The 14095-nt window shown below is 37.4% G+C and overlaps 1 protein-coding gene across 22 annotated transcripts in view; it reads right to left on the reverse strand.

Annotated features, from left to right (window-relative positions):
- CADPS2 (calcium dependent secretion activator 2) overlaps positions 1 to 14095 on the reverse strand; it is a 294545-nt gene that overhangs the window by 156041 nt on the left and 124409 nt on the right. For all 22 annotated transcript variants that reach the window (XM_027679163.1, XM_027679152.1, XM_027679160.1 and 19 more), the window contains exon 6: positions 9948 to 10069. In XM_027679163.1, coding sequence (XP_027534964.1) covers positions 9948 to 10069 — 122 coding nt within the window. The remainder of the gene's footprint in view (positions 1 to 9947; positions 10070 to 14095) is intronic.

Consider the following 14095-nt stretch of genomic DNA (forward strand, 5'->3'; position numbering starts at 1 on the left):
GGTTCGATGCATAATAAGCAACTAAGTAAAAACACTCATTTAGGCTTCCTGCACTGAAAATGAGAAAAGTGCACTCTAACAGTACAGAATGCTATTATGACAAGTATTGTCATCAGAAACATAAACAGTATGAATAAATTATTACTTAGTCTTGCTTTCCCATTTCATTTTCAATACAGACAACCAAGATAAGCCAGGGTGAAGATTTTCACTGGTATGTAGCTAGATTGACACACTGCCAGGCACTAGGAACCACTGATACACATTATGTGAAGAATTCATAAAGCATTAACTCCAGTTTCCCACCAAGTTTCAAACCCAGTTAGAGACTGGTGATGGACACAAAGGCAAGAGATGGTCATTTATGCTCTTGAAATTTCTATAGGGCATATTTATTTCACTTTTACCTTGAAAAAGATACTTATGAATCCATCTGCACATTGTTAAAATTTGCAACTCCTATTTATTTCATGTTACTTTGTATTTGTACGACTCTTTAAACCTTCAAAATGTTGTACTTTGCTGTACACAGTACTTTGATGAAGCGGGTAGATGCTGTCACTTCAGTCAGAAGATGGGGGAAAACAATCACAAAACAGACTGACCCACCTGAGCCTGAAGAGTCTATCAGAGAAGACCCAGGAATCAAATCAGAAAATTGCAGTATTCCAGTTGCCATCACACCAACTAGTATGTTTTATTCTGAAATCTCTTTTACTACTCTTTCTGACTCCTACTGTTATCAGCTGTCCACATTATTCTGTCTTTGTTTTTGCTGTCCTCCTACACCCAATCTGCTGGTATTGCTTTCACATAAGCACATTAACCTGTAGAGTCATACCTAAAATGATATGGAGTTGTTAAGAAGTTTCAAGACCTATAAATATTTTTTCTTCATCTGTTCAGTGGACTATTCTGTATTCTTAAAGTACTGGACCTCTTAACACCTCTGAGGATCAATGCACGTACTAACACAGTGACAGCAGAGAACACTGCCTATGATGTGGTGAAAAGCAGTTTTCTGAATGTCATGAGCATTTGACATGTACAAAGTACTCATAGTCTGAACAGGATTCAAAAGCAAAAACTTCTTTCTTTCAAACCCTTTTCCTCAAGTTTTCTCTTTACCCAAAACAACAAACCAAAACTAATAAAACTGTAAAATATGTTCCAATACAAACACTGTATCTAGTTAAATGTTTAGAAATTAATTTGAATGTACCTGTATCATATTGCTTACAATGAATATAAGCAAATTTCTGAAAGGTCTCTTCAAACCAAGATACAAGAATAGTATATTTTGAAAATGTAAAACAGGACATTCTGATAATATAAAAATTTAACAGAAATCCAAAGCAGTTGCTTTCCTGTCAACTAATGCCCATAAACAGTAATTAAATTTTCCAAATCTGAGGCAGGTGCAGACCACTTTGAATGACAAATTTCAAATCTACTCTACCAGAGTATTCCAGAAGGAGACTGGGGGTAAAATTTGAGGTAGTCCTTCTCAATCCCACCTTTTTTTTTGACAGACCACCATCCCTCTAGATCATATTTTACAGGCTGCCTTTACCTTCACTTCAACCCAGCCAGTGACTGGTAGCTATACCCAGGTAGCTATATTAGGATGAGGCTTAACATGATCCAAAACATTTTTCTTTTAAGCAAGATTTAATTAGCTCTGACTCCACACCATGCTATTCATAGCCAAATGCCGTCCAGTTTTAAGATGGATCACACATCCATAGATGCTTTAGCACAATGTTAGAGAATTCTTATATCTGTCTGCAAAATATTAGTTGCATTTGTTGTGGATCAGATGGGAACGAGAATGGAAACAGATACATCATGTACATTAAGGAGCATATAGTCTTTCTTCAAGCCCTGATTATTATAGTGAAAGGCATAAGAGTGGGACAAGCAGCTTCAAAATCAAATATTTCCAAAATGCACTGTGAAATAAAACTGGTATCAGTCTTGCAAGAGACACGTAATGTCATTTTACATTTTAAAAGAAGACAGGTACCCCAAAACAGCTATTCTTTCCAGCAGTGCCACTAGATAAGGAGGCTTAACACTCTCTCTATATATTATATAGGGGATATATATTGTATATCCTAATATATGCCTTGATGTCAGAAGGATTTTGTTTATTGTTAACTATCCAAACAGAGCAGAGAATACAACCAACCTTAACTATCTTGTCTCACCCCAGTTTCTTCCGTACCATGCTTATCTTCATCTGAAAACTGAATGTTCCCTTCTAGCAGTGGAAGTTTTCAAAAGTCCCTTAGATAGATAATTTTGGGAGTTAATCATAGAATTACCATAAAATTTAGGCTGAAAGGAACCTCTGGATGTCATCTAGTTCAAACCCTGTGCAGAGGAAGGCCAGCTAAAATCAAGTTGCTCAGATTATTATCCAGTGGAGCTTCAAATCTCTTTTAACATTAAAAGCCTGTATGTAATTCATATTTTTCTGCAATAAGAGAGATGAAAAATTTCTTAGACAATGTAAAATAGTAATCAATAAGAGAATATAGCACCAAGGTATCATGAATAACTGAATAAAACTGTCATGTATATTTTCAGCTGAATCCATATTCCTTTTGTGAAAGTCTTCCATCATTAATCCACAACACAGGCTGGGATAAATGTATATTTTGTTTCTTTTCTATCATTTCCTTTGCAGAATCAAGAAAACATCAGATAATTTCCTACTGTCAATTTCTTTTTTCTTCTTAGCAGCTGGATACTAGACCAACATATATGGTATTTCATCATAGCACCCAGTTGTTTGAAAGGTAGTTTATTCCACCCTAGTTTTTGAACTGCACCAAAAAAAAAACCACATACTGACACAAGATGAAAGCAATGATGGAATTTGTCCTTTAGAGATAGAAAGATGAATTCTAGAGAAAATTATAATAGTAATTATGCTACTCAATCGAACCTAGTTTATGAAAGCAGACATACTTTCTTTCCTGTCATGATCCCCACTCACCTCCCTAAAATTCCAAAATACTATTAAAGGATCATGCTCACCTTCACCAATTTTTCAGCACTGTGTAAACAGCATAATTACATTGCTCAAGCTTTAGGCTGTGAAACAATCTTACTAATGATACACAGAGGTTCTCTGATGTATAAACTTGCTTTTGTAAATGTTGCATAAAACGTATTTAAGTTTTAAAGAAAATAAATCAGTATGCCAAAAGTAGGATGAGCAATTCCACTTTGTTATCCTCTGTTGGATCAACACTGGATTTCATGGCACTTATCTGCAAGTAAGAAATTTTCAGAGATAATAGTCAAAAGAACACGTGAAATACATCCAGTAAAAGACCTTGATCAAAAAGCTAAATCCTAAAGAGAATTTACCCTCTGAAGATGCAATAGGAAGCATATGAACAGCAAGCTAAGCACAGTTAAATCAGGCACTATGAAACTGCAATCTCATTATCCCTGTGTAAAAAATCCCATGTGCAGATATACTCATTTCAATAAAAAAAGCACCCAGGCAAAAAACAGAGAAAAACCCCTCACTGTAAGGAGAGTTGGTTGGCTTGTTAGCAACAGAAGAGTTTGACTACTCCCTCTCTGATCAGCCAAAACTTGTATTTCTGTCTCTCCTTTCTTCCTGTGTTTATTCTATTCATTTTCTACTTAAGACTCAAAACAATATGAGGCAGGCACAACTTTTTTATTCTACTTTTTCTCCTGTGCAACAGCAAGAACATGGATTTATACACATGTAAACAATATAAGGAATGATTACAGAAAATTAACAGTATAATTGAATGACTACTGACGAAATTAAGTTTCATTTATGCAGATGCAGAGCAGTAGCAGGTGGGAAGAGTAGCTGGGCCTTCTCTTTCCTCACATACTGTACATCTGTGTCATGCAACCAAAAGTTAGGTGACAGTTTCAAGTATTATCATCTTTTTGTTTCCCTTAATCAAAAAAAAAAAAATTAGAAAGTTGCAGGGACTATGATGAAGATGAAGAAATAAAACTATCTGATGTTTGGAACATGACTGTCACAGGTTATAAATGTTATCTATCCTTTTTTCTTCAGAAATGTCATCGTAGGCCCTATCCTCAAAACATCCTATTAAAGAAAAAGGGTGGGGTTTTTTCATGAGTGAACATGTCATGTAAGGAAGTTTTAAATTTTATAAATTAGGCCTTTTATTCTTTTTTTATTTTTAAACCGCTCTATGAAAGTTTTGCTGTGTAATCTTTAGATATGTATCCACAAGTTCTCATATTTCAAATACTTTATGGAATTAACTATGGTGGAATATGGCATAAAAATAATGTAAGCAGCATTTACTTTATTTGTGCATTACTGACTGAGGTTCCCTGCCTCCTCTAGTCAGATTTAATCATGTATTCTTCATATACTTCTAATATATAATAGCCCTTTTAATAAGATTATGCAATTACTGGCAACAAAATACAAAGAATATCTTGGCTCTATTAAAATTTTCTCTTCATGCAAGATATGATCTTTTCTATTGCAAAAATATGTGACAAGAGAATGTCACTTGTAAAGCTAAAAGAGAATGTCACTTGTAAAGCTAAAAGATAGCATATTTCTATCTTTTATCTTTAGGCATGATTATACATACCTAAAACATTACACTTTCAAGAAATCAAACTATTTTAAAAATCAGGATGAATAAAAATCAATGATAAGAAAACATGTGGACACCAGACTCCACAAGACTAAAAATGAAGCCACCTCAATAACATTTGAAAAATGAAATTAGCACTGGATTTTTCCAGATGACTCCCTGTGGCGTCACAGCAACAAAGTTATGCAAAGCTTCACACAACTGAAGGGGCCCTCTGAGGGGTCTGCTTACTGATCTCTGGAAGAAAAGGTCACAGGCTATGTCAGAGGGATTTTCAGCAGGGCTAAAAGGCAGGAAACAGTTGGAAGGAATGAAGAAACATTTCACAGGCACTAATAAAAATTTTATAGGGTTTGTGTGTGAAGCTGTGTAACTGATCTGTTTGTAACATTACTCAAGACATAAGCTCAGTAAAACGACACTGTTCTATAGCATTTGCATTTTAGAATAACCATTAGTTACTCATTAATATACATACATATAAGCAGTGCTTTATTTAGCTTGCTAAGGAAGAAAATTAAGCACTTCATTATAAACACACAAAATTGTTATTCAAAGAGAGAGAAAGCAGACAGGGGTTCAAAGCATTAAGAAACCAGAAAATACTTACTATAAAAATAAATACTATGATTAAAACTATGCTCTCCTTCTAGGAACTCTAACTGAGCACCTCCCCTTTAAGAAAGAACATTGTTTCTTTCCTTATTACTCCTTCCAGGAGAAGGAGCTATAGCCATGAACATTCACACCATTGCATCTCCAACTGCTGGCACAGGCAGTAGGAGAGAGGGCTTTGCCGCAGGTTGGAGTCGTTCCGAGGTCTCAGCCGCTGCTGATAACTGTCCCTGCTTCGCTGGGACAGCAGCAGAGCCGGGAGCTCCAGCATCGTCACTTGCCCGCTGCTCGTTCATCACCAGAGGCTGACCCCGTGGCTTGCCCGCCACCCACTTGCCATGCGGAACCTCTGCCCGTGCAGGAGCCCCTACTGCCACTCTGCAGCCCAGCCCAGACAAGTGGGCCAACACACCATGCCAGGGGCAACATGTGGCAGGGAACAAAGAGACTCCAAACTAATACCACCGCTGCAGTTAAGACCTGAACCTGTTAACCAGGTGACGTGGAGTGGCCAGTTCGGTAGTGTAAGTCCTTGTGAGAAACATGGTTTTTCTGGGTTTTTGGTCTCTTCTCTGTGGTGACCAGTGACAGGACCCAAGGGAATGGCCTGAAGTTGTGTAAGAGGAGGTTTAGGTTGGGTATTACAAAAAGGTTCTTCACCCAGAGAATGGCTGGGTGCTGAAACAGGCTCCCCTGGAGATGTGGGCGCAGCACCAAGCCTGATGGAGTTTAAGAAGCATTTGGATGATACTCTCAGACACATGGTGTGACTCTTGGGGATGGTCCTGTGCAGGCCCAGGAGTTGGACTTGATGATCCTTGTGGGTCCCTTCCAACTCAGCATATTCTGTGATATTCTGCTTTCTTTTCTTTACTTTAGCTGGGCAAATGGGGGTGGTTGACAGGGAGGACACTCCACCATTCTCTTTCCCCTTTGTTCCTGCAGTACCATGTGATGCTGTGGATTCCCTTTTTTTTTTTTTTTGTGGGTAAGCCGTTTCCCTTGTTTCTTTGTGGTGCTACTATTTTTCCTCATTAGTAAACTGTTATCTTTTCACTTATAACCTCCTTGCATTATTTTTGTCTCTCTGTAGTAGAGGGAGAATAAAAGGGGAGGGTGTTCATTTTATTGGAGTTCCTGCCCCAATATTTGTCTTTAAACCAAGACAGGCATTCAGGGATTTAAAGTAATACTTATAGAGATTCATAAAAATAATAGAGAAAATATTCAGCATTTTGGAATAACAAATTGTGATTTAAGTCTGCACTTGACTCATGCTTCCATTAATCTCTACTCTAAGACGACATGGCTTACAGCGGCATTTTGAAATAGTCATCTGAGAATCTCATTTTCTCCTTTTCACTGTCAAAGCTTTTGAAATTTCTGACTGAGTACTAGAATTGCACTGCATTTCACGTTTTGCCACTGAAAAAAATGGGCATAAATAATTCTTTATACTGCTTTTTTCCCCCAAATGTAGCTAACAGTTCAAAATGATAAACTGACTACAGAAAAAATGTATGTGACAAGAGCATGATTTGGAGCCCTTGCCAGCAGTTTCCCACAGCAGGCTAGTGGTAATAATTCACTTTTCATCACTATCTCATTCTACGCTTAGTAGGAGAGCTTTGGTACCCTTTTCTAGGTGTACGTCCCGCATAAAATCTAAAGTTATGATCTCCTCCAGCCTCACTGATACTTTTCCTCCATATCAGAAAGACAGTATCGAAAATTATACCAGAAAGGAGCCAGCTGCAGCAGCAGGCAAAGTAGGCAGTAGCCAAGACCTCCAACAGCTTGGTTCTTCTGTATCAGAAAAGAAATGGACTGGCTGTGCTTGCCAAGCTGGTCACTGGCCTCTACACACGTGACTTTGCCTACTCCTGCCAAAGGACCAAGGGGGAAAGGAAGCACCTCTATTCTCAGTAGTAGTATCATCACTAGCACCAGCAGCAGCAGAAAGTCACTTCTGCTTCCACCTCTTCCTATACCTCCTCTTTCCGGAAGAACATCTAACCCTTCAAGCAAGGATTGACCCTCCCCATCACCCTGGCAGGTCCCTATCAGAGAATAGTGATGAGTGCTGGAAGAAGCAGGTGTGCAACAGGAGGTAGATGACTGCATGGGGCAAGGGATGTGTTGATCATAAAACTAAGAAAGATCTTAGAAGAACTGGACACAGCCTGGGACGGGGAAGAGAAAAAAGAGATGCTTTAAGTCTTCTGAAACCTGGGGACTCCTCCTGACTGTAACAGTAGTTCCTAGGTTCTCTTCTACCAGCGTAATCTTTGATTAAATGCTGCCAAGCCCTCTTGTTGCCTCTGCCACCAATCAATAAAAGCAATATTGCTACTGCCAAGAAAACCTGATTTGGCTCTAACAGAAAAATTAAACTGTGGAAGAAAGAAGGTCCCATTCCATAGGCAGCTTCCTTCATCTTCTTACTCTTTGCCCATAATTTGCTAATTTCATTGCCTCAAATGACATCTCTATATGTGCTCACAAACTAAATGTCTCTATATGCCCATAATCAAACTGTATGCCAATGTCTCCTAATCACTCTTGCCAGAAATGGAAAACAGTACAACTCAGAAGAGCACAAGAACTAGATTAGATTTCAGAGCTCTATAAGCCATGTCCCTTCAACTTAGACTGTTTTATAGGACAGCAGGTCAACAGCACCAGTAACGCCCATTCCTGTCCTTCTAGTGAACAGTTCAGGGCACCTCTCAAAAATTCACCTCCTAAAGATGCATTATTTTTTCCATCCAAATCCATACGAATTTGGTTCATACACATAACTTATACGGAATATCCCATAACCTGTCTTCTTCCTATATTCAATCAACTCATACCTGAAATCCATTAAATCAGTTTACAAGCTTGGAGTAGGTCCTAACATTACACTTTTTTCTAGAAATACTTCAATTGTTCTTATATTGACTCCATTTTTTATGGAACTTTCTTTTCACAAAGCTTCTACTTTGACAGGTAGGAAAATCAACTAATCTGTTATTAACTTTTACTTTATGCATCTATACATGATATATACCTTCTGATTGATTTTACAATCTTTACCTTAACCTGCAGCCCTCAGTACGTAAAAAGTAAACCGTGAACTAACTGTCAACTATCCCTATCATGTTTTGTTCACTATATCTGGAAATAGCTAAGAAACAAACCCCTTAATATCTACAGAGTGTTTTCTGGAAGGACAATAAATGTGCCCAAAATTCAAAAATTTACATATTCTAGGTGATTTAGGGAGATTTGAAGACCCATACCAATGACATCAGAGGTTAACTGAGCATTTAAAATAGACCCTAGCAACTTCAAGGGTGAGGAAAAAGAGAGAGACACTATCAGAAAAACAAGAACCTTGGCTGTGATAGCAGGCAAAGGCTATAGGCTCTCGTTGCAGGAAACTGTATGAGAGGAACTCATACAGTTTGGAGATGTGTCCTCCATGAGAAAGTCTTGTGACTCTCATGGGACCCTGAGCCACCAGTGAATGCCCCAACAGGTCCAAAAATGAGTAGGTGATGTTGCATACCCACTTACAACCTTGCTTCAATGTGTGTCTTTTGCACTATCATTCCTTTTAGAAAGTCCTCACGTAGTACGTGCAAATGATAAGAATAAGTATTCCTATGCCTGGGAGAAGGAACACAGCCAGGGACTGTGACAAATGAATTTTACATCTTTTGCCACATATTTAATGTTCTGCAAAGCCGTTTGAATATGTTACTGGAGTAGGCTGCTGGCTTACTTGCCAAGGAAATTTGCTGCAGCTAGGAGAAAGTCCACCAAGTTAGATCTCCTCCTACTCCCAAACCCAGAAGAGACAGATAAAACTGTGCTTATAATTTTTCCTAACAAAAGTCTGTCTTTGTGGTCCAAACAGAATAGAAATTGCCACTCCAATTCCATAGAAGACGTTTTATCAGATATTGTAACAGCTGCAATTTTTAAATTGTTTTTCACAAGGCACACTATGGTGCCAGTAAAACCCCAATGTGCTATCTGGAAAGTCATCTACAAAAGATTCCAAATGACATTTTAACAGAGAGAGAAAAGTGTCTGAAGACAGTGTGCAGGTCAAACAAATCAACCAATTTAATTTCTTCCTCTCTGCCACTCTAACTGGTTCAGATGGCACGATGTTATCCCCCTCCAAGTCAGTTTACTGACTGCTTCCATCAAAACTTAATTGAAAGAAGTGGATCCTATAATTTAAAATGAAATAGGCTCAGCATGTGAGCAAGCTCTGTCAAGACTGATTACTGAGTATTGATTTCCCACCAATTGTACAAGTTACACTCCGCAAGGCCACCTGCACATTAACTTAGAATACATAAAATCACCTCAGGCTAACATCTATCACAAGGTTTGTATTTTCGACCATGCAGTCTCTAGTTCTTTTCCTCACCCATACATTCAATGGCATCCATTTGGACAGCATTCACACTTTGTACTTACTTCATCATATGTAGCAATGGATGTACCGTAATCATAAATAGCTATTATTTCTATTTTGATTTTTCAGAAAGAACTTAAGATAACTACCCAGGGAAAAACTTCATATAACCTAGCACTAAGTTAATTGTAAAACGTGTAAAGACAGTCAGACAAGCTCTCCACAGTATGAATGAGAGAGATACTGGATGGAGCAACAGCAGAGTGGCTTACTGTGGCCTGGAAGCTTCTGCTTGGTCTGTCTGAAGCTTCTCACCGCCTTCCACTTCCATGGTGCAGTAGACAATCCGATTTGGAGCGACTGACTTTAAACCTTGTACCTCCATTATAACAATCTGAGGAAGACAAAGCAAATAGTTTATCCTTCAGAAAAAATTAGACAGCATGACTATTGCAGTACTAAGGTCCACACAGGTAAAAAAAAGAAAAAAAAAAAAAAGAAAAAATCCCCAAAGTCCCAAAGTCCACTCATTCAAATCTCACCAGACAGAGAAAAATTTGGATTTTGTCTTCTTTTTCCACTTTCAAAACCATACAGTAGGAATTGAAATTTTTGCTCTGCTTCTGCTTGGACAGTGACCAAAAACTCACTCCAATCATAATTTAAATGCTAACAGTGGAGTTTGAGACTGATGTCTGAATATAATTCTAAATCTTAATATATGAGGAAATGTATTAATGAGGAAATCTTCTAATCAGTCATCTAAGTGAATATGTACAGAATGAATAGGTTACTAAGTCAGAGTGTAAACAAGTAAGTACACTGATCACATCTTGAAAGGTGAACCACGGTTCTGTGTCACTGGATGTTGCAACCCTTTAATCTCAAAAGTGATTTGCTGTTGTGCTGGCATGAGGCAGGTCCAAGCATCAGCTCCTGTAATTTTTTTCCCCACTACATACATCTTTTCCTTCTCCCAGTGCAGTACTTTCAGTCAGGTTCAGCATGCATATGGGGAAGAGGGAGAAGAGAAAGGGAAAAAGTCACTGCTACCAGCTGTGCTCTGAGTTTTCATCACCAGGGAAATTACGAGCTTGGCAGATCCCATAGATTTTCACCTCCTCTAGACTACTCAGTTACAGCTCAGAAAAGCCAAATGCAGGCCTACTTTAAATGCTCTCTGCTTTTTATAAATCTTACAGTTTTTCACAGTGTGAAATTATTGGAATTTTTGCACTTCAGATGTTTCTAATTCAGAGAAGACTTGAGTAGACAGTCAGGTTCCCCTGCTTGCTTTAGAAAGGCAGCTTTTCTTGCCAGTTCCATTTGGGACTATGAGAAGAAACCAGGAAAAATGTACTCCATCAGCAAGAGAAGTTGTCCTCAACTGAACCCCACCTGTAAACCAATATTTGTTTAATTTGTTTTAAAGGTGTCAGAAGTAATGACTATTTTTAATCTCATTAGATGAATTGGTTTCTTATGTCTGCAAGCAACTACTAAAATATTTTGCTATTAAACACTTTGCAAATTTGCCACTTTGTTCCAATTCGAGTAAGTCAAGCCAGGTTTCACCCGTAGCTGTAAAATCCTTTGTCCTTTAAAACTCCCAGAACCTTGAATAATAGTTAAATGTCTTGTAAAATTGCTAGTTTGTAAATATTACAGTGAGATGACAGTCATTGATAATTTAGAACATTTTTATATTATTTGTAAATTATCAACACTGCCCATTATGCTTTATAAGTAATAACAGCAATTCAGGGAGAATAACATAGTCAACTCTCTTTTCCATCTTTTGTTGTTCAGGAATTCAAGTAGTCTGCAAAGTGATCAATGATCACTGAGAGACTGCACTAGAGCTCCTTCTAGATGATAGTGCCTATATGGTCTTTCCACATACCAAGTGTATGTCCTTGCAGGCTTCATGTTTATTCACTTTTATGTTGATACTTCTTTTTCTGAGTTTCCAACTTAATTGCACAGTACATTTTAATTTGGTAAAAATTCTGGATTCCAGCAATGGAACAAAGTTGCATTTCATTCCTTCCAAAGTGTATCAGATCTACATTAGCTCATTAGCTGATAAACAGCTTCCTAAATGTTTGTCTATTTCTGAAACTGTCTAACAGCTGAAGAATATAAATAAGGAAGTCTTCTTCTACTACTATGTTGTCTGTTTTTTTTTAATTTCTGCAAACAAGATATTTGAGGAAACATCCAACTTGTAAAAACAGCCCCTGTTGCTTGCAGTGATGCTCAGTGATGCTCAGGACCTTAGCTAGCAAGATCCACTCCCACCAGAACATTATTAATATTACTAGCAACTTTTGCTGTTTGTAATAACAACATGCAGTGGCAGTATGAACCCTGGCCACTTTACTCCCCATACAGAAATTTTCGTCAAGTTCTTTCACTCTGTCCTAAGATATGTTCATTCGTGTGCCTGTGCAGCAGCTCTCAGCAGGGATTTTGCTGGTTGCCCTACAGTTTAGTTGAGCCATCACAGAATGTGACATGGATATGTTTATGTGTTATTCAAGAAATGTGAAGTTCTGCACATATGACCTCACATTTTCAAAAATTGAAGTATTCTTCATTTTAAGGAAATGCAGTCAGTTTTTCTTATTTGGCCATTTGAACAGAAAAAGATCACATCTTCTACATTTCAGTCTGCATTAGTATCAGTTCAACTGTTTCCTTTTGTCTTTATATCTTCTAAGATTTTGTTTCCCAAGAGCAAGAGACTTGTTTGGCAAGAGAGTCAATTTACGTGGTTAATACCACGTTTAAGATAAAAATCTGCCTTACTAAAAACTATCACACATAGAGAATTTAATTTAATTTAATTCTTTGGCTTGCACAGGATGAACTGCAGATAACTTATATTGCAGAACATCTCTTTATCAGTGATAGGGAAAAATTAAAAAGAAAATGTTAGTTCACCAGACCTAATAGTCTACATTTCTGGTGGGAGAGGGGAAGGGCTATAAAAGCAAAGCTGTTCCAAATTTATCAAAAATTAAATCTCTTGTTAATTTTCAATGATTGTTTCAAACTTTTACTGTGCTTTTCACCTAAATATCACATCATTTTGGGTACATAATAGTTCTCTCTATAGGCACAGAGAAGGCTTTTCTTCTTACATCCCTCACCAAGCAAATTGAAAGACAGAAACCATTATTGTCAAACTTTTTCAGGTACTTTTTAGGTGCTTCAGAACTATTCTTTGTTAATGGACCATTCCAGCCTTGGTAATCCATGGGAGGCAGACACAGTACATGTGATGGAGACACATGGGATTCAGCACAGGAGTTACAAATACTTCATCTTTTCATATACTTCAGTACTAAGGCTTGCACTGTAGTTTTACATGCTTGATGAACTAATATTTTTTGGCATATAGAATGATGGCTCTTACTACTCTTTGAAAGCCAATGTTGAGCTTTTACATTTCTCTGTTATACAAAGAATTCAAACTTTTTCATCATCTATTCTTGATATGTTTTTAATTCTATGTCTTTAATGATGACATGGGATAAAATGATCTGAATTTTTAACAACAGATGAAAAAAACATGCTCATTTCACTCAAGAAAAAACATTGTTTAAAAGATAAACCATTTTGTATTTGTTTTAAACTCTTAAACAATTGAAATATTTTTTCTGTAACATTATCCGTTGTCTTAAACAAACTAGAGCCACTTCGAATACATAGCACAAGTATGGCACCTTCTGACCAACAAACACACCACACACACCCTGGTAACATTTTGATTCTATTATTACTAAAAGAGAAATAAGCATTTCCTGGTACGCACATTTGCAGAATTGGACCTGAGTTATAATGCTGGAAATTTTCAAGGCCAGGTTGTATGGGACTTTGAACAACCTGGTCTAGTGGAAAGTGTCCCTGGAAGGGGGGTTGGAAGTAGATGATATCTAAGGTCCCTTCCAACTCAAACCATTTTATTCTGTGAATATTATTTACACATGTCTAAATAACTAAACGTATTTGTGGTTTCCTCTTGAAGTCAGTTGAGCTCTATATGGATTAGGACTGCATCTCTACAGGCCAGACTTCCTGCATGATCTCAAAAAACATAAGATAGCTTCTTGAGGAAAGTGCAGAAGTTTATAAAAACAAATTTCTGTGTTTATTCTTTAAATGCTTCTGGTGAGAAAATGCTACTTGTTTATAAAATTCTGTGAACGAGTTCTTGATAACAACAGTGGTTCATTATTACGTTTAAAAGTATACTTAGGTATTTAATGCACTGGAATTCATTTAAAGTTACATGTGTGGGGGAGATTCAACTGCCCACATTGCTGTGTGGGCCCAAATGAAACTACTGCTGCAGGAGGAAAATGTATCATACAGCTATATTCTAAATCCTAATTACCAAAGACACAAAGCATAA

This window comes from Neopelma chrysocephalum, unplaced genomic scaffold (assembly GCF_003984885.1).
Source record: "Neopelma chrysocephalum unplaced genomic scaffold, ASM398488v2 Primary Assembly neopelma1_45, whole genome shotgun sequence".
Taxonomy (NCBI): domain Eukaryota; kingdom Metazoa; phylum Chordata; class Aves; order Passeriformes; family Pipridae; genus Neopelma; species Neopelma chrysocephalum.